This window comes from Vicia villosa, linkage group LG3, assembly GCF_029867415.1.
Source record: "Vicia villosa cultivar HV-30 ecotype Madison, WI linkage group LG3, Vvil1.0, whole genome shotgun sequence".
NCBI classification, from domain to species: Eukaryota; Viridiplantae; Streptophyta; class Magnoliopsida; order Fabales; family Fabaceae; genus Vicia; species Vicia villosa.
The window spans coordinates 38479082-38500272 of record NC_081182.1 but is presented as its reverse complement, the minus strand read 5'-3'; the positions used below and the strand labels follow the sequence as shown (position 1 = coordinate 38500272).

Here is a 21191-nt window from a genome sequence, read left to right as displayed (position 1 = left end):
TCAAAGGGGGAGAAGCTAAACTGTAAAGGTGTTAAGTTGTAAAGGAGCACAATCTAGTTTGTGCAAATATGAAAGAGAAGATGCACATATTCAGGGGGAGATATGATCAGAGACTACAAATACGTCGTACATTTTGCTTTCATAAAAAAGGGGGAGTATGAGAGTGCAATATCATCTCTTAGATGTTTTAAATGATGTCAAAATTAGGTAATATGGAGTATTTGCACTTTGGAGCTTATATTTCTATGTCTAAGTTATATTTTCATCTTAAGACACTTATAGAACAAGTCAAAAGCATTTGGACAAGTAAAAAAAATATGATTTTTCATGATAAATTATGTTTGGAGTTGACAAATCCATGTTAGGAGTCGACTCCCACTGATGAAAAATGAAAAACAAACTCTCTTCCCAGTTAGAGTCGAGACATTGGCATTTGGAGTCGACATACAACACGAATGGGTCGACTCTCTCAAGTTGTGGGTCGATTCCCACTGAAATAATTTTAAATAAAAAATCTTTATCTTGTTTGGGTCCACACATTGGACTTATGAGTCGACACACAACACGAATAAGTCGACTCCCCCGAGCTGTAGGTCGACTTCTTATGTAGCCTTTCTCATCCAAATGTTTCTGTCCACTTAGAGTCAACTCCCGGGAAATATGGGTCGACTCCCCAGCTTCTATGAGTCGACTCTCACTTCGAATTTGTCAAATCCCACTAACTTAAAGTGTCAAAATATTTAATTTTGCAATCTGATTTTTCTATTGTTTTTCTTCACACACACACACACACATACACGGTTAAGTTTGTTAATTTATGATTGACAACAATTTTGGTAAAACATGTTTGACAACAAGATGTTGAGCATGATGTCTTGACATGTTGACCAGACATCACTTCAGGTTATGTTTTACTTCTTGGAAGATATGTTTTTTAAATGTGAGATTCTCTGTTGTTTCAGCTCACACATTTTCGCACTCTAAGAAGGGTTATTTTTGGAACACGTGTTTCTGTTCTAGTTGTGCATTTGTTTCATAAAAAGGAACCTTGAGACATTTTAGGAAAGATGTGATACTGTACCTGATTTTATGCAGAAGATTTTGCATAAATTATGCAGCATTCAGTTTTGGATATGTGTTTTATTTGATTGAAGAGTCCAAAGCCCATGATTACCAAAGGCTATTTAGTGGACGTCTATAAATCTAAAGAATGCAAATAAGCCGTGTGTGTGAGAGTATATTTTAGGGTTTAGTTTGTTCAATGTTTTTGTGAGCCACTCTCATGTCACTTTGATATTAGAGTTGGATTGTGTTTGAGTTGTAATTATAATTCACTCATAAGCTTAGCAAGAGTGGGTTTTATGTCATTGAAAGTGTATCTTCTATTATCTGATTAAAGTTGTTATCACTGTTGTGTGATTAAAGGGAAGTGAGAGGGGTCTCATATCTAGGAGTGTCTTAAATAGAAATAGCACGGGTAATGATTAGGTGTGAAAATTGTAAACCAGAGATTGTTTACTTAGGCTTCAAACTAATACTATTTTAGTGGATTTCCTCCTTGGCTTGGATGCCCCCAAATGTAGGTGATGTTGCACTGAACTGGGTTAACTATCGACTTGAGTTTTTAATTTCCTGCATATTACTTTCTCTCTCTCAATGTCTCTCTCTGCAAATTTTTAAACCATTGTTTATGCAATCAATTCATTGAGATAATCTCTTTAATTAATAATTTTGCAAACTTTTTTGTTGACTTGATTGTAATCTTTCACTTCAACAAAATCAAAAAAAATCTGAATAAAATTGATTGCACACCAAGTGTTCATCAAATTACTTAAGTCAAGTTTTTGTTTGATATTTCATTGGAAAATCGATATTCAGTGTGTAGTTTTATTCAAAAATTGTTGTTGAAAACATATTGATTAATTTTCTCATCAATCAATATGTTCTATACGGTTTAATGCATATCCAATCTTTTTCGATAACGATTCGAGATAGACGATGATTGATCCGGGATTGTTTCCGCTTGCCATAGTTAAACAATTTTTAAAACAGTTTTTAAATAATAAAATTTCATTTGCGGTCTATTCACCCTCCTCTAGATCGTAGCCTATCGTCTAACAACCAGCATACTAACTTTCTTGAGGAACTCTTTTCCCCTCTGTTATCTTAGCCATGGATATTCTTTTGGTTTGTAATTTGATTAGATATCTAGGAAATTCCATTTGTTGATCTATCCCTTTGTGTGTTTGATTTTGTACTCAAGTTTATGAGTCTTGACGTTTGAGCTTTTCATTCTTTCCCCTTCTTCTTAATTTTTAGGGTTTTTTATCGCTTAGAATTTGTTCGCTCCGCCCATTGATTCTTGCATTATGGTTGTTTCTTCTGTGTCAACTAAGGGAGATAATAAAGATATTTCGGGAGTTTGGGTAAGTCCAAACATATCAGGTGTCGTCTTCCTCTTGAGTTTGAGATTAGTGTTTTAAATCATTTGTTTATCGTTTCTTCACAATTTCACTCAGCGAGTTAGGTCTTTGTTATGGTGAAGGATTGATGATGATTTAAAGAGGATAGGTTAACATTAATGGAGGAAAGTGTGTTAATACAATTGGACATTGTTTGGAGGGAAATTTGTTGAGATTCCAAGATTTACTGAAGAATGGATTTAGTGTAAGAAGAGAGATTTTGAGGTGATGCCACAAAGGTTGTTGATTGTAACAATATATGGGTGTTGATAGTTGTAGGATTATGGTGGTAGTGATGATAATAATTATAAGGAGGAGAGTTCATGACAATGAGAGTACCATTTGTTATGGACGTATTTTTTAGGCTAAGAGAAATAGAGACAAACTACACTAAAAGAAGCTAAAAAATCTAAAATTAACTTTTTCCATTCATTTCATTGATCATAATGACATTCACCAATAATCTATTTAAAACATTAACATAATCTAATTATTCCCTATCTAGATTCTTCTAAAGGCTAAACGCTAATGACTAACTACCATTATAGAATTTGAGCCTAACTCATTACAGTGCCCCATAAAAATAAGACTATACTTAAGTAAGTAAAGTAGCAATTTAATTTTTTTAAAAGAAAAACTAAAATACTACTTTAATTATCAAAATCTTATCATTTAGATAGTGACTAATTGCGTGCATCATTGATTCAAAAGATTGACTTATGTGTGTATCCCTATTTTTAACTATGAGGTGAAAAGGAGTTTCATAACATAAGTCAAATGATTATCTTAATTTTGTTAGAGATTGATTCTTAGTACTATAATCAATTCAATCATTTATAAGAACTTGCGTAAAAGTACCGTACTTAACCGACTAGGAACACATACACGTGTCTCATTTCACCAGCTACTCTGTATTTTTCTGCCATCCACCTCTTCCTCCAATCAATCTAGTATCTCTTAATCTTCAACTCCTTTTGAACTAAGAGAAAATGGGAAGAATCTTTGTGGTGGAGTTGGAGGGCAGGTCCTATAGATGCAAGTTCTGCAGAACTCATTTGGCTCTTGCAGATGATCTCATCTCAAGGGTAGGTAACCCTTTAATCTTCTTTTTTTTCTTTAATCGTTTTTGGAGGAACTGTTTCTTGAGTTATTAAGGGTTTCTTAGATTTTGTTTTTCTGTTTTTAAGATGATTGCTACTATAAGCATTATGCATGGTTTGTTAGCTTTCTTGCTCTACCTTGGTTGCAAATTATGTAGTGTTTGTTTGGTTTGAAGTTGAAAAATCACATTTAGAGTTAAAGTAGTTTTCTATAGTGATTGTTGAATCATTCATCCTAATGATGTTTGGTTATCTTTCTTTCAGACTTTTCATTGCCGGAGGGGAAAAGCATACCTTTTCACTAATGCGTGAGTATATTTCAGTTTTTATTGTTGACGTATCAGTGTCCGTGCTTCGTAGATTCAACATGATCTGATATTACAAATAATCCTGAAAATATGGTAGTCATGTTCTGCAATGATCATGTTCACATTGTTAAGGAATTGGATTCATGAGTTTAGAATGAACACAATGCAAACTACCCTAATCTTTGAATTCAACTGAATAACATATGAGCTGGTTTGAACTTCCAGCTGTTGAAAGGGAATAATACAGACATGGTGCAGTATTACACTGTGGCTGTGCTACATTTAATCATGGTCTTAAATGTTGCATCTATGTAAATTTTTGTTGCAAAATTGTTTAACTCTTAGGTTTATGACTTTAGTAAATAAGCCTATGATGTACCTAGGAATATGAAGCCGATAACTTTTATATGTTCGCTATCTATTCGAAACATGTATTCTTTTATATTGTTGCTACTAACGCACATTGATTCAAACCTTTGGCGAAAAGAACATGTCTAAAAAAGAACCGAAGCTGGTTTGAGATGACTGCATTTTGTGTATTAGAACTTGTAACAGGATTTCTATGTATAACACTAACATGTCTTGTTTGCACATAAATTCAACAAGAATTAGGGAACACTACAATTGTTTGACTGTTGTCATTATTAGTTGATAGTATCACTAGACCTGAATATTCTATACTCTCTACGGTGTGCTTATGTTTCGAGTTTGTGAATCAGTGTGAACACGACAACTGGACCACCAGAAGAAAGGATGATGCTTTCGGGATTGCATACTGTGGCAGATATCTTTTGCTGTTGCTGTGGTCAAATACTTGGCTGGAAATATGTAATCCTCCTTTTTTACTCCATCTAAGTTTCATGTAGCAGATGAAATCTATTACTACCTCCGTTCCTAGATATAAGATCTTGTTGACTAAATCACAAAAATTAAGAAAACCGGTAGTATTTACAATAGGTTGCAAAAAAATGTAATGTAATTCGGAGTATGTTCGTACAAAATAGTTAATGCAGTTGAAACTATGAAAGCCGTCATACCAATTAGGGACAACGAAAAAAATTAAGAGGGTTTTATATTTAGAGACTAATGTAGTAGACGAAATCTCTTAGCTCACAACTTCCGATCCTTTGTTAAATTTATCATTCCTTTTCAGGAATCTGCACATGAGAAGAGTCAGAAGTATAAGGAAGGGAAGTTTGTTCTTGAAAGGTATTTACTTTTCATATTACGGCGCAGTCGCTATATCTTGCTTAAGACAATTTAGTTGCACTTTTTACTTTTATAGTGCTTAATACCTTATACTTATTGTGCATAACCTGCATATGTTAATGCAACAGAGGAAGCATTGTTGACGATATTGATTTCTCAACGGAATTCTATATCGATAGCCACGCTAGCATGAGTGACAGTGAAGATGCTTAGCATCTTGAAACCTTATGGAGGACTTGCTGAATCAGTGCTTCTGTATATGCCCAGCAATAATAGTGGCGTCCCGAGAAAATGTTTAGAATCAAAAGAAGCTTTCATTTAGTTTTACTTTTTTTTTTTGTTTTATGTAGCAAAAGAGGAATCTCAGTGGTGTGTGACCTATGTAGAAGGAAAAAGATGCATCATGAAAGAGATGTTTGAGGTTTTCTGCAAAATCTTTAGAAAGAACTTGTGTAGAATGAGATTCAAATTTCAATGCTCCAATAAAATATCAAAATAAACTACTCACCTTGCTCAATCACAAAGTGCAAATTTTGTTGGCATTTGCTTAATCTGAGAAATTTCTACCTGATGTTCTGCCTAAGAAGTTTCCTAAGTATACAAAACATGTTCCTTATGAAAAACTTTAGGTGTTTAATGGAGTAGAATCTATGGTGTTGTATACAGGGACACAGTTCATATCATTAGCTTTCTCTTATAATTATCTATTTTGTAATTACAAGTTAATGAATGATTTTGTTTTTACTTAGAATTTCTTTACCCACCTCCTAACCTTCTTAGTCACCTCTGGCGAATTTACCAAAATACCCCTTGTTTCAGAAATATATTTCCGAAAACGTACTTTTATTGAAAAAAAAAAGTGTTTTCGGAAATGCACTTCCGAAAACACGAAAAAAATGTGTTTTCGGAGATACATTTCCGAAAACACCTCTTTTTTGAGTTTTCGGAGATGCATTTCCGAAAACACCCCTTTTTGGGAGAGGGGATGTTAGGGGTGGGAAAACGGGCCGTCCGCCCGCCCCGCCTTATGTCCGCCAAAAAATGAGCGGGGCGGGCATGCCCGCCAAGTAAAATGGTCATCAAAATCATGTCCGCCCCGCCAAGATGGCGGGTTGGCATATTTTTCTAATAGATTAATATGCTTTTTTTACCTTTTAATTAAACTTTTCACTTATTTTTTAAAACAATTTTTTATAAAAGTAGTTTTTTAACAAATTTACTCTAAAAAATATTACATATATTTATAAATAAATGTATAAAATAAACCATCAAGAATTGCAATTACTAGAATTAACTAAAAAAAGAGTGAGTTTTGGAGGAGGAGCGGGTTTTGGCGAGCGGCGGGCTTTGGCGGGCGGGTATGGCGGGCGGCGGGTTTTGGCGGGGCGGGCTTTGGCGAGCGGCGAGCCTAAAATCCCAACCCAACCCGCCAATATTTGGGGGTTGCGCGGGCGGCCCGGCGGGCCCCAGCCCGTTTTGCCACCCTTAGGGGTGTTTACGGTGATTTCCGGTAAACAACCGCTAGTCTTCCAAACTATAATAAATATGATTTGGTTACTCGCAGGATCGACTAGATTGATCCTAGGACACATAGTCAAAAAGATTGTTATCAATGGTCATTCGAACCATAGTCATGATTCGTCTTCGTTAATAAGAATTGTTTCGAATAAAACGAGTAGTCTTGACAATCACTTGGTTATACGTAAGTATAATTTCAGTGAAAGGATAAGTAAAATAACATATGAAACGAAAGTATTGTTAAAGCATAAATAATCTTAAAATGCAGGAATGTTAAATACTTCAAAAGTAAATGACATGAAAGTAAAAATACAGAAATGTAAATGGCAAGAAGTAAATGAAATGCAATAATACTGAAAGATATTTGAAAACGAAAGAGAATACACATGTATTAAAATGGTGGTGTCATACGTACATTTTCTCAGCGAACTCTTTCTCTTAACACTTGATACTTGAGTAATATGTGAGTGATTTGTACAAAATGAACACACAGAATCCTAACATTAAGACTCCTATTTATACTAATTTCGACCTTAACGGCCCTACGCTAATCTAATGCCACGTTTCTCATAAGAACTCCAGGGACGCCATCTGTTATTTAGACAGTTACGAAACCGTCTTCGAATTTCAAATCTTCCCGCATGAGTCCTTCTTCGACGCGTGACAGTGTATTTAAAAACACTACGAAAACACGCTAAGTAGTAATACTTGAACATATTTCATAAATTTTGTCTAAGTCCTCGAAGACATACACTTCTACTAGCTTCAGTATTCATTATCTTCAGAACGAACTTAGAAGTCTTCATTCTCGAAGCATGGCCATCAGGAGCCATTCTTTTATTTTTAAGGGATGGTCATCAATAACCATCTTTCCTTCGAATTTTTACTTCTTCGAAATCTTCAGCTAACAAGGGGATGTTTTCGGAGATGCATATCCGAAATATTCCAAGACCAAATTGGTCTTGGAATGTTTCGGATATACACTTCCAAAAGAATTCAATAATTATTAAAAAATTAAAATCAAGGTGAATCAATACAATTAATAGGTATAAAATGAAAGTGAATCAATAAAATGAAGGTGAATCAATAAAATCAAGGTGAATCAAAATTTCCTAAACAATTTTAAAGTTAAAAATTATTTTACTAACTTATATAAATCAAAAACATCTTAATTTTATAAGTAAATTTTGAATTATATAAAATTAAATATAAAATTTATTCATTAAATAAAACTAAAACAAAATCTTTTTTTATTTTTTTAAACTAAATAAAAAATTATAACTCATTTTTAATTATGAATCAGAATAGAAATATATAAATATATAATTATAATTATTAATTTTGTAAGTGAAATATATAAATATATAATATATAAATATATAATAATTATTATATAAATATATAAATATATAATAATTATTATAAATTAAAACACTCATTTTTTTAATTTTTATAATTATTATATAAATATATAAATATATAATAATTTTTATAAATATATAATAATTTTTATAAATATATAATAATTATTATATAAATATATAAATTAAAACACTCATTTTTTTAATTTTTTTTATAAATATATAACAATTATTACAAAATATATAAATAAAAAATTATAACTTATTTTGTAAGTGAAATTATTTTAATTATTTTAATTATTTTAATTAAAATTATTTTAAATTTTAAAATATGAATCAGGATAGAAATATATAATAACTATTATTCATAACTCATAAATTATATCAAAATATATAATTATTATTATTCATTACTCATAAATTATATCAAATTTATGATATGTGAATTAATTAATATCTTAAAATTAATTTTTGGGATTTTTTTAGATTTTTTTTTTGTTTCGGATGCATCTCCGAATTAGTCAAAATCCCAATTTTTGGGATTTTTTCGGAAATGCACTTCCAAAATCTGGAACAATTTAGAAAAAAAAAATTTTGGAAATGCATTTCCGAAGCGTGGTAAAATGGGGTTTTCGCTGGGGTGACCTCCATAGGGAAGTGGGTAAAGAAATTCTCTTTTACTTTCACTTAAAGTTAAGTGTTGCCTCGACTAATTTTTTTTTGAATAGTTTTGTTTTTTTTTGGAAAACTAAATATACAACCATATGTCCATATGAGATAACTTGTCGAACATATATACATATATATAACACCTTCAAAATAGGTGACTTTAACATGGACAGACTACTTTAGGTCAATGGTTGGATTTTTTTCAATGCTATTATTGGATTGCAGTGATGCATCTTCACACGCATGATCACTCTCTTAAGTTAGTTAGAAGATTGTTAGATCGTTGTATTAGAGTTTAGTTACTATACATACATGCTAGTATTAGAGGTGTAAAAGACACAAGAAAAAGGATTTGAACTTTGTTAGCATTGAGATGGGTAATTATGAGAGGGAAGCATCTACACTGAAATAAAGACTCACTTACAGGTCAAAGACTGACCTAAACAAGTGAGAGAGAACACATATTCACTCAAAACTTTAAGAAAATGGGTTTATGGATCCTCTAACTTATAAATTGTTTAACCTCCAATTTTTTTAAATAGTGTGAGACTAACACAACTCACACTTGTTTCTCAATAATCTCTGTCAAGTGTGAGTCTATCTACTATGTTCTCTCTCAAGCAAAAACTCTTTCATCCACATACTTGTACCGCCATTAGCAAACATCTTTATCATGTCATGGACATTTCAACCGGACACACCGTCTGACCATCACCAAGTCAAGAAGACTTTCGATACAAGGAGCATATCCCTTATTCGAATCTGACTTTGATACTAGAGATGGGTCATCACAAGGGATAACATTCACATTGGGTCAAAGACTCGCCTAAAGGTCAAATACTCACTCAAACAAGTGAGATAGACATAGGGGTGGCAAAATGGACTGTGGCCCGCCGGGCCGGCCCGCGCACCCGTCTAAAAATAGCGGGTTGGGTTGGGATTTTCGGCCCGCCGCTCGCCAAAGTCTGTCCCGCCAAAACCCGCCGCCCGCCAAAGTCCGTCCCTCCTCCAAAATTCCTTATTTTTTAGTTAATTTTAGTAATTTCAATTCTTGATGGTTTATTTTATATATTTATTTATAAATATATGTAATTTTTTTTTAAGTAAAATTTGTTAAAAAGTTGTTTTTATAAAAAAAAAAAATTAAAAAATAAGTGAAAATTTTAATTAAAAGGTAAAAAGAAACCTATTAATCTATTAAAAAAATATAAATAAAAATAGGCGGGCAAACCCGCCGCCCGCCAACCCGCCATCTTGGCGGGCCGGGTATGATTTTTATGCCTATTTCATTTGGGGGGCATGTCCACCCGCTCGTTTTTTGGCGAGCTTAAGGCGGGACAGGCGGCGGGCTGGGCGGGGGACCCGTTTTGCCACTCCTAGATAGACATCATATATTCACCCAAAATCTTAAGACAATAGAGGTATAACTATAAGTCCTCACTTATAGAAGCGTTCAACCTTTATTTTTCCAAACAATTGAGACTTATGCAACTCACATTCGTTTCTCAACACATTAAAGGTGTAAAATACACAAGAAAAAAGAATTTGAGTAGTGTTGAGATGTTTTTCTAAAAAATAGATTATTTAAAATAAATAAAAAAGTTGTATACGTTGTTATTGAAGGTAAAGAGATATAGAAAAGTTAAGACGCACAAAGTTTATGCCGGTTCACCTCACAATTTAGATTTACGCTCAGTTCCTTCATACTTGATAGACATTGACTATAATTCAACTGATTACAAATACATTAAGGCATCATCTAGTTCAATTGACTTATACTTTAGATTTCTTAACATGAAAAACTAACTACAATTTGATCTCTTTGTTTTCTAAAAAAAAATTGTCTACAATTTAATTCGTTAAGAAAATTACAATCAACAAAATGATAAAGTATTTGTGTTTATAATTCAAACTCTACTAGAGAATGTTAACAATATTTAGTTCAATACAAGTGTTTCTTCTTTTAATAGAAAATATATAGAACTTATGATAATTTGATGCTTTTAACGATTCTTTCTTTCTGATTTGAGTAAAGTTTGTTCACAGTAGTTTGTTCATGAAAGTTCTTTCTTTTTCTTCAAAAGTTGTTGTTTAAGAGTTTTGTTCTAAATTGTTACTCACTAACTTTTTTTTTTTAGTGAAACACTTGATAAATAGAACTTTTTAATAGACTGTTGCATCATATATTCGTTGGGACGTTGTGGTCCAACATACTATTTTGCATAGTAGTTTCATACAACTTTGTACTAGTGACATAAAAATTGTATGCACTAATACCATTGTACCTCATGTGTTATTGTTATCAGGTTATCAAATTTGAGTTTAATACATCGAGAGAGAAATCTTCAAATTTATTCTTCGTGAGATAAGTTTCCAAATATAAAGTGACTAATCACCAGAGCATAAAATTGAGAAATAATGACAAAATGAACTTATATACAAAGGGTGAAAGTGTTGACTTTGAACTTTAAAGTTTACTAAAGGAGTATGACGATGTTAACACTAGTCATAACATAATAAATCAAAGTCTTTAAACACGCGTCTAGATGATGCTTTATCATATGTGTTTCCACAATTGCTTGATGATTAATGTGATAGATGATATGTTGTTAGATGCATCTTCAAATCAAATGATCATTTACATGTTACTTAGACTCGTTTTTTTTAAGTTTGGAGGAGAAATAATGAGAGGAATTTGAAAGGAAAAAAAGAGAATGATAGAGTGGAAATAATTGAAGGATTTTTGGTTGGGAGAATTTTAGAGTGTATGTTTTTATTCATAATACAAAATAGGCTCAATAACCTTTTTGATCTATTAGCTATACTTCAGGGTCCATTTTGATCCTTTTTCTTTTAAAATAACCAATTAGATCCTTTATCTTTCAAAAACGTGACATGGTTGTCCTTTCTGTTAGATTCATTAGTCAAAGTTAAAACTGTGTGCCAAATAGTTGATGTGGAAATTAGTTGATAAGTTGGAGTTTAATGAGAGTATTAAGTTAATAATGCCAACTTTGTCATTTTCATTTCATCCTTGTATCCTAACATAGCGAAACCCTAACAAAAGGATAGTTGCAGATACATCACTGTAATATACTTAGCGACAAGGTTAATGAGTTTGAAATTAATGAGAGAGTTGCATATACATAATTGTTAACAATTCCAAAGGTAATAAGATGTTGCAATAATGTGTGAACATCAGATGTCTTCACATTCTTCACACCACTGCGTTCTTCCAAGCTCATGTCATTTCTCTGCAATATCCTTAGCAAGTTTCTTCTTCTTAGCTCTCAAACCTTCCAGTTCCTTCTTCCTCCCTATCACAAACCCCCCAAAACCCTAACGCGTCCATATTCAAACAAAATGAATTAAATTTCATCATCAATCCTTCACCATTATCAACCTCATTGTCACTTTCACTGTCACCTTCAGATCTGGAAAAAAACTTTGATCAATTTTCAATAGCTAAGGAGAAACGATAGTGGTGATGGCTATTGCATTACCGACGATTGAATATGGACGATTCAATATGAACTTAAATGTGTATGTATGTGTGTATAATATATTTGAAATACTTTCTAAATCGTGTGTGGTAAATTTTTGGTTTTTGATATCTTTTAATTTTTCTAATTGTTTAAAATTATAATAAATATAAAATAAAAGAAATAATACGTGGAATATGAACATATGCCACATCGGTTGCTAGACATGCAAAGATAGACAACGTTTGTGGGAATTGGACGGAAATGACTTAAATTACGCCCTTTGAAGACATTAGGGACTACATTGATCGTTTTAAAAGAAAAGGGTCCAAAATAGATCTTGAGATATAGATAAGGGACTAAAAAGAGTATTAAGCCTACAAAATATCTTTAGTTTAGGAAATTCAAAATTTATATTGGATGAGGTTTTTGAAAGGATTACATAAATTCTTCAAGTATATTTTATGTTGTTATAATTTTTGAAAATTAAAAATGTAGTCATAATGATAAAAATCCATTTATCATTCTATACAAAAATACAATTTCAAAAAATATTAAAAAAAATTCTATTTTTTCTACAAATCTTCTCCCCCAAAGACCTCACTTCCTCTTCTCCCAAACTTCCAAACATAGTCTTAGAATATTTTCAATAACCTTTTACACATGAAACAAAAATTAGAGATCATCGTTCTTCAAACCACTTTGATTTAATAATCTCTCTCTTTTTTGTATTATGACATACATATGTATTTTGATGAACAGTTTTTCAATTTTCTAGAGATAAAAAAAACACCAAGGATCAGGTTAAAAATCTCCTCGAAAGTTATGTCAAAAATGTCAAAGGATATGTGAACTTTTCCTATAAGATCAAAGACAATCTCTTATAAATGATTTTGTTGAATTTTTTAAAACAAAACAAAAGTAAATTATCTCTCCTTTGAATTAAATATTTTTCCCCTTTTTTATCATCAAACAAAAAGAGTGGCAACACTATTTAAGAATGTTCTAAATAGCTTAGACGATTAAATGCCAAATAAAAAGAAAAATGAACAGATAGTAAACACAAAATAATTATGTTAAGATGCATATAAAAAACACAAGATTGTTCAGCATATAAAAAAACAAACACATACAACAAAGCTTAAAACAACATAAGCCAAAAATACAAAGAAAAAATTATCCTAGGGATTGGGAAGTGTTTATAAAATGAGTGTTAGAGTTTGTTGGATGCAGTTAGAGCTGTCAAAATGGGCTCGGCCCATCGGGCTGGCCCATAAGCCTAATAATTTAGCGCGGGCTGGACCGCAAAATACCTTAAAAAACACGACCATGTCTTTTTGGGACAGTCCATCAGGCCTATGTTTTTCTTGGGCCAGGGCCGGGTCAAGCGGGTTTCGGGCTGACCCATTAAAAAAAGATTTTGGTAAATTTTGGGGAAAAAAAGATTGAGATAAGATATGATTGCATAAATGTGTTTTTAAGTGATAAAGAAAAGTTAAAGAGGATGCAAATTATTTTCAAGATGATGATGTGATCAAGAAAATGGTTGTGAGATGAAGAGAAAATTTGATAAGTTTTGGTGATAATATTAAGTTACTTTGTACTTTTACATGTACGTTTTTGTGGTATTCACATGTATTTATGGATAAATATTTTAAACATCACTTATATACGCTTATGATGACTCTCTACTCATGTTATGTTGCCTTTGTCCATTACATCCCTTTTTATAAAATTAAAACTATAATATTGAAATACAGGTCGGCAGGCCCATCGGGCCGCCCGGGCCTTTGAAAAATGGGTTGGGCTCATTTTATATAGCCCATTAAGCAATTGGGCCGGGCTAGTCCATTTAAACATATTGGCCCATCGGGCCGAAGTGGGCTGGACCGGCCTATTTGATAGCTCTACATGCAGTGGCGGAACTAGGGGACAGGGGAAGGCCACAGCCCACAGGCACCCCTTTATTTTTTATTTTTAAAAGTTTATATACTAGAAAATACGAAATTACCCTTATGTAAAATCCAAATTTATTTTCTACCCTTATTTGAAATCACACTTAAGTTATAAAATATAGAAGATAAAAAAGCTATCACCATTTCACAGTTCCACCTTTCCTTTCTCTTCCACGTGCGTGTGTGTGCCACCGTCAGAACCGGAACAGTGCCACCGTCAGAACTAAAACAGTTAAAAGTGTTCGATTGCATCTTTGATTCATCTAATCTAACAGGTAATAGGTAAAAAGCTTTATTCATAAATCATGATGGGGGTTTTCTTTTCTTCTTAGATTGATTGATTGCTTATTTTTTGGGGTTCTTCTTCCAAAAGCTTATAGTTCTGGGTTATAGATATGTCCCCCTTTTAGCTTATTGCAGCGGCGGTGCTCTGAGAAATACAATATATTTTCCTCTATTTTTTAATCAATTAAGTTAACAATTTTTTATTTGGATTATAGATATTGTATGGCCCTTTTTTTAATGAATAGTTTCTATTTGGTTTTAGTGGTATACTCTTTTATTTGTATTAGTTAATGAAAATAATCTTTGTTTTCATTAGTGGAAATTATTTCAGCTAAAGAATGTTAGTATTAAAATATACAGCAACTTAAATCTGGTTATGAAGAAATTAGTGTTATCATATTTTTGCTCACATTAGGTCATACCTTACTGATTGGATCATGTTATATTTTATTCAAGACCGGATGATTAATTGATTATTATAGGCTTAAATAGTCTTTTGGTCCTTGTAAGTTAGCGTGTTTTTACTTTTCGTCCATGTATCTTATTTTTCTTGGAAATGATCCCTGAATGTTAAAATCTTATGGTTTTAGTCCCTAAAATCAAAGTCCGCAGGAAATTTCGAAGGAAAATCCGCAAGAAACCTGCAGATTTTCCTGCGGATAACTTTAGGGACTAAAACCAAAAGGATTTTAATTTTCAAGGACCATTTACAAGAAAAATAAGAAACAAGGATGAAAATCAAAATCACGCCAACTTACAGGGATCAAAAGACTATTTAAGCCATTATTATATCATATATATATATATATATATATATATATATATGATTAAGTTGTTGCTTTCTATTGCCTGCTTCTACTATCATGATATAATCCGACTTTTCTTTCCATTTTTTGTTGTTGGAAAAGATAACATATAGAGTATATAAATCTAAATTATGAAGTTTAAATGATGAAAATATGAAGCTTGATATATAGTATATAATCTCTATTTTGAAATTTGAGGTTTTGGACCTTCGTTTATAATTGATTACAATTGGTCTCATTTAGAATTAGTTTATAATTTTTTCTCAAGTAAACTACAATTGATCTCATTTAGTTTATAATGTTTTTCTCTTTTAATTTATATATGTTCTCTAAATTTATTTTTGGATTGATATTATAGGAAAATTAAAGATGAATAATAGAAATATTGATTCTTTTTTCAAGAGGAAAACATGTGAAGTTTAACGAGAAAAGAGAGATGAAGAAATTATAATCTCGACAATTGAAGAGCATCATAGTTTTGAGAATCCAACCATTAAAGAGTGTCATGGTTTTGAAAATTCTTTGGAACACGATCCTCGAAAGCATCCTCCGATTAGGTAATATTCATCGAATCAAGTGGATGTAATACAAATAGCTTATCTAAAATGGGGTCCATATATAATTCATTTACAAAGTTATCTTGTATCTGGTAGCGAGGATCATCCAAGAAGGTTTCAACACACTTGGTTTACCATATTTCCCCCATGGTTAGAATATTCACCATCCGAAGATGTTGTATATTGCTTATCATGTTACTTATTTAGTAAAAAACCAAGTGGGCGTCCCGGGTCACATGTCTTCATTTCTACGGGTTTTAGAACTTGCAAGAAAGTTAGGAATGGAAAACATTGTTCCTTTCTTAAACACATAAGGAAGGATCCTTGATCACCACACAACAATGCAATGAAAGCTCGTCAAGACTTGTTGAATCAAGATGGTCATGTTCGAAATGTTATTCAAGTGCAAAGTTTGAGTCAAAGAATGAATAATCGTCTACGTCTCAAGACTTCAATTGACACTGTTCGTTGGTTAATGCTACAAGCTTGTGCTTTTAACGGTCACGATGAAACTAACAATTCAAGAAATCAAGGAAACTTTCTTGAGTTTTTAAACTTTTAGCATCTTACAATGATGAAATTGAAAATGTTGTGTTGAAAAATGCTTCCCAAAATTGCAAGTATACTTCACATCAAATTCAAAAAGAGCTATTGAAAACTCTTTCTAGTAGGTTGAAAAAGCATATTCATGAGGAAATTGGTGATTCCAAATTCTATATCATTGTTGATGAAGCTCGTCACGAGTCAAAAAAGGAATAAACGGCTCTTGTATTAAGATTTGTTGATAAAGTTGGTTTAATATAAGAGAGATTTTTTGATGTGGCGCATGTTAAAGACACCACATCTTTAACTCTTAAGGAAGCGATATGTGATATACTTTATCGACGTAACCTTTATGTTTTTAACATCCGCGGCCAAGGGTATGATGGTACTAGCAACATGAGAGGAGAATGGAATGGTTTACAAGCACTCTTTATGAAAGATTGTCCTTATGCATACTATGTTCATTGTTTTGCTCATCGATTGCAACTTGCGTTGGTTACATCATCAAGATAGGTAAAAAAAACATCAATTCTTAGATAAGTTAATTTTTGTTGTCAATGTTGTTTGTTCCTCTACAAAACGTCTTGATGAGTCACAAGCTGCCCAATTAGAAGAAATTTCATATTTGTTAAAGATTGATGAGATTGTTAGTGATAAAGGTGTAAATCAAATAGGTACTTTAAAACGAGCAGGAGATACTCGTTGGGGATCACATTACAATTCTATTTGTAGCTAGAAAAACATGTGTGAAGCAACTTGTTCAGTTTTAAAAAAAAAATGCAAATGAAAGAGGAAGTTATTCTACACGTGGAGATGTTGATAGTTGTTACAATTACTTGAAGGCATTCAATTTTATATTTATTTTGCACTTGATGAAAGAAATTATGGGGATAACATATATGATTTGTCAAGCCTTTAAAAAACAAAATCAAGATGTAGTTAATGCTATGCACTTGGTTTGTTCAACAAAGTGTTTTATTCAAGACTTCGAAGAAAATGGTTGGGATATGTTGTTTACTAAAGTGAGATCTTTTTGTGAAAAACATGATATTGAGATTTTTTATCTTAATGATGTTCATTCAACAACAAGATTTGGATGCTCCCGTCTTAAAGAGAATCAAGTCACAATTCAACATTACTTTAAAGTTGAAATCTTTTTCACTACCATTGACAAACAATTACAAGAGATGAATAGCAGATTTAGTGATCAAGCAATGGATTTGTTAACCCTTTATTGTGCCTTGTCACATAAGGATGGATATAAAGCTTTTAACATTGATATTATTCGTTCTTTAGTTGAAAAATATTATCCTATGGATTTTAGTGATTAGGAGAAGAATAATTTACAATTTCAACTCCAATATTTTCTTTTTGTTGCTCGTCAAGCATCAAACTTGAATAATTTATCAACTATTCAAGAATTATTTTCATGCTTGGTTGCATCTGGACAGGCTGAAACTTACTTCTTGACTGATATACTACTTCATCTTATCATGACGCTTCCCGTTTCTATGGCCACAACCGAGACTATGAGAGGTCTTTTTCAGTAATGAAAATTATCAAGACCAAGTTGAGAAACAAGATGGATGATGGGTTTCTAGAAGATAGCATGACAGTATATATTGAAAGGGAGATTAGTGCAAGCATTAGTTCTGAGTCTATTATTGATGATTTCAAGTCACGCAAAACGCATAGATATTTTAAGGTACTATTAAGTCATGTAATTTATTTATTTTGATAATTAACTTTATATATTTTTTAACTAAAATGTTTTATTTAAAATTCTATTTACATTTTATTTATAATCTTTATTTTACATTAGCGTCCATCTCAACAAATTTTATGTGGCTCTGCCACTAGTTGCATGTTGATTGGTTGACTACAATTTTGTGTTAGTTGTTGAAGAAATCTTGTAGTTCGCGGTTTATAATAGTTACAATTGTGTTGAATTCACTCCTTGGCATAATATGATAAATAAAAGCAGATAGATGTTGCAGAATTCACAATATCTTTATCAAGAAACACATTCAAATTAATGTAAGTTAAGGTAGGGAATACTTTAACTTGAGGTTTAGATAAGCATTTTCTTTGTTTAATATCATTGATCTTCTTAGCATACGTAGCCACAAGAAAAAGCTCTACCAAGTTTTGCTTAAAGATTACGTGTTAATGACAACAAACTTTTGATGTTGTTCTTTATTTCGTTCGAGATTTGTACTTCAGACCATTATTTATAAAATTCTCTAGGCCTTAGACTAGACTTGTTATTTTGGCTCAGATTATTAATTTTATTATTGAATTTACAAAAAAAAAGTTTCAGAAGGTAGGTTATATATTCAAAGATGAAAAGTTGTGTAGGTTGAGTGATTCAAGAATGCCATGAAAAAGGGACGAGGGTTGAGGTGGAGAGTCGGGTGAGATGAATGTATGTTGTATAGAGGAGGAGATTGAAGGTGGTTTAAATGCAAAGGAAGTTCATAAACAAGACATCTCGTTTGTAAACATTTCTAAAGATTCGTTTGATGTTGTCAAGGAATCAGAAGAAATAATTTACTCAAATTTTATTTGGAAGTTAGATAAAATAATGGGACTTGGTTGTTAGATTTGGCAAGATGAAGTTGATGAATTATTGAGGTTTGAATTTTATTTTTTGAAATTGAATATCCCTCAGTGAAAGAGTGTTTTATCATGGAGAATCTTATAAGATATTATTCTTGTGAGATTTTCTCTCATTAAGAGAGGTATATATTGCTCCATATTCAGTTTTATTTGTCTTAAAAGCACTGAAACCAAAAATCACTTAATAATGAAGTGGGATTGAGTAAAAGATATTTGATTTTGGTCTAATATGAGTATAAAGTTAAATGAAAATCCTAATATTTCTATGTAGGATTGATTAGAATATATCATAAAAAATACTAACAAAAATACTATGTGCTACATTTGTTCTATTATAGACAACATTTGGTACAACTGAAATAGTAATGTTTATGAATAAATGAACATAACTATTAAGGAATTGGTTCAAAGTCGTGGCAAAGTGCTAATGATTACCAACATGTTAACTGCCTCAAGTCCAATAATAATCGGTCTCATAAGGAACTTTAAACATAAAAATCTAAACAAAATAATAAAGATTGTCAAAAGGATATGAACAAGATGAACAAAATAAGAGATAAGAGCAATCAGAGCAACCTTGAGAAAAAATTTGTGAAGGTTAACTGCAATGTGAATATGTTAACTAAAAACTACTGAGAAATTAGCTTGGTGATTCACGATAAGGATGAGATTATACCATCTACAATGATTTGGAAACATCTAGGGTTTAAAGATCTATTGGTAGTAGAAACTTACATGATGTCGCAAACTTTTAGTTTTGCAAACGATTGATGTTTTAGTAAGACTTAAATGGAATTAAGTTGTTTGAACCTTGTCAATAAAATAAAGAAGAAGACAAGCATGTGTGGTGATGCTAGAAGTTTTGTTACATCAACAAACAAAGTTAAAGTATAGTTTGATGAGTTTAGACTTAACTATGTGGGTCATATTACCAATAGGGTTAGTTATTTTTTATTTATTTTGATTTAGATTGTTTTTTTAGCAAAGAAAAATATTATAACTAAAAAAGAAAGTACAAATAAAATTAGGGACATAAATCTGACCCAACAATCACATATCAACCCTAATGGGGTATTACAACTATGAGAAATAAACGTGGTATACAAAAGACAAACTAGACATAAATCTAGTATAAATCCAATACGAAGTAAAAAAAATACACACTAACACAATCCAGCGAATCCAACATGGGACTTGAAACCAAATTGCAAAAGAAATGTGTGTAAAACTATGCAAACATTATAAACGAAACCAAAGACGAGCTTCAATAATCAAACCCATCTCTTTAAGAATGGTAAATGTACCGACCGCCAATACGGAAAAATACATGTACCAACAACCCATGTGAAGTAAACCACAACAAGCTTAACAACCCTTTCACGCCTATCAAACCCAAATCGTGACGAGCAAGTTCAAGACATCTGATCGGACAGCAACATAACATTGCAACGACAAGGTTTTAACTACCATAGAACCAATGGTGCAGTTTTGAAAACTCAAACATCTTGAAAGCTGCATATCTCAACAGATGTGAAAAGCACTAGAGATCAACGTCAAGAATTCAACACCAACACAGTCAGAAAATAGCTGAGAACAACTGTCAAATTCCAATCAAAACCGCTAATAACAGGCCCAAACTTTGTAACAAAACATCAAAGTAACGCCGAACCAACCACCAGAAGTCAACGAAATCAAACGTTGACAAATTGAGACACCACCGCCGCCAAATACTCGCCACTGTTGAAATTTGATCTAATTTGGATTGAAAGAAATTCCAAACCCAGTATTTAATATTGTATCTTTTGACCTTATTTAATTAAAAATAATCAATAAATAAAAATAAACATGGTACCTTTACATTTAGTTAGATTTTAATCTCTTAAGAGATTAATTGCTATGCACTCTGAGTGTAAATTTGTTTACACAACCAATGCATCACAACCACTTCTATATAATATTTTGAATGTAATTAAAACAAAAGTCAAACAATGATAAAAATCTGACGATTATGATTATAAAACACTTTACAGCGTCGCTGTATATAATTTATATTTTAATATAATAATGAAATAATAATGCTCAATATCATTTCATGTGTTAATATTATTTTATCTTAAATAAATTAAAATTTTAAATTTATTTACTTTAAATATATCAATATCCAAGTATCCAATCAAAACTCGCGGTAACGAATTTGTCATAATTAAATATATCAATATCCAATCAAAACTCGTGGTATCAAAGATTTTTTTCATAAATAAATTGTGTAAAATATAATTATCACATATTTGTGGGAGGGGGAGTAGTTAGTACAATC

General features: G+C 31.7%; 1 protein-coding gene and 1 pseudogene across 2 annotated transcripts; both read left to right on the top strand.

Annotated features, from left to right (window-relative positions):
- The first annotated feature begins 3329 nt into the window (after positions 1–3329).
- On the top strand, positions 3330–5596 carry LOC131655454 (protein yippee-like At5g53940). Of its 2 annotated transcripts, none has more exons than XM_058925326.1 (5): positions 3330–3547; positions 3827–3870; positions 4590–4698; positions 5024–5079; positions 5430–5596. In XM_058925326.1, exons 1-5 carry the CDS (start codon positions 3452–3454, stop codon positions 5497–5499), a joined length of 375 nt encoding a protein of 124 aa, XP_058781309.1. In that variant the 5' UTR covers positions 3330–3451; the 3' UTR covers positions 5500–5596. The 2 variants fall into 2 exon arrangements, with proteins under 2 accessions (XP_058781309.1, XP_058781308.1); XM_058925325.1 differs by lacking the exon at positions 5430–5596 and adding an exon at positions 5208–5423 and having other exon boundaries at positions 3346–3547.
- Positions 5597–12114: 6518 nt separating this feature from the next.
- Positions 12115–18134, top strand: LOC131657900 (uncharacterized; annotated as a pseudogene).
- Positions 18135–21191: the final 3057 nt, after the last annotated feature.

What these genes read in the sequence shown, in the direction of transcription:
- LOC131655454 (XM_058925325.1), top strand. Translation starts at nt 3,452, where the DNA reads ATGGGAAGAATCTTTGTGGTGGAGTTGGAGGGCAGGTCCTATAGATGC. An exon ending in GCATACCTTTTCACTAATGC is followed by an intron (nt 3,871 to 4,589) that starts GTGAGTATATTT and finishes TTTGTGAATCAG; the next exon opens with TGTGAACACGACAACTGGAC. An exon ending in AAATACTTGGCTGGAAATAT is followed by an intron (nt 4,699 to 5,023) that starts GTAATCCTCCTT and finishes ATTCCTTTTCAG; the next exon opens with GAATCTGCACATGAGAAGAG.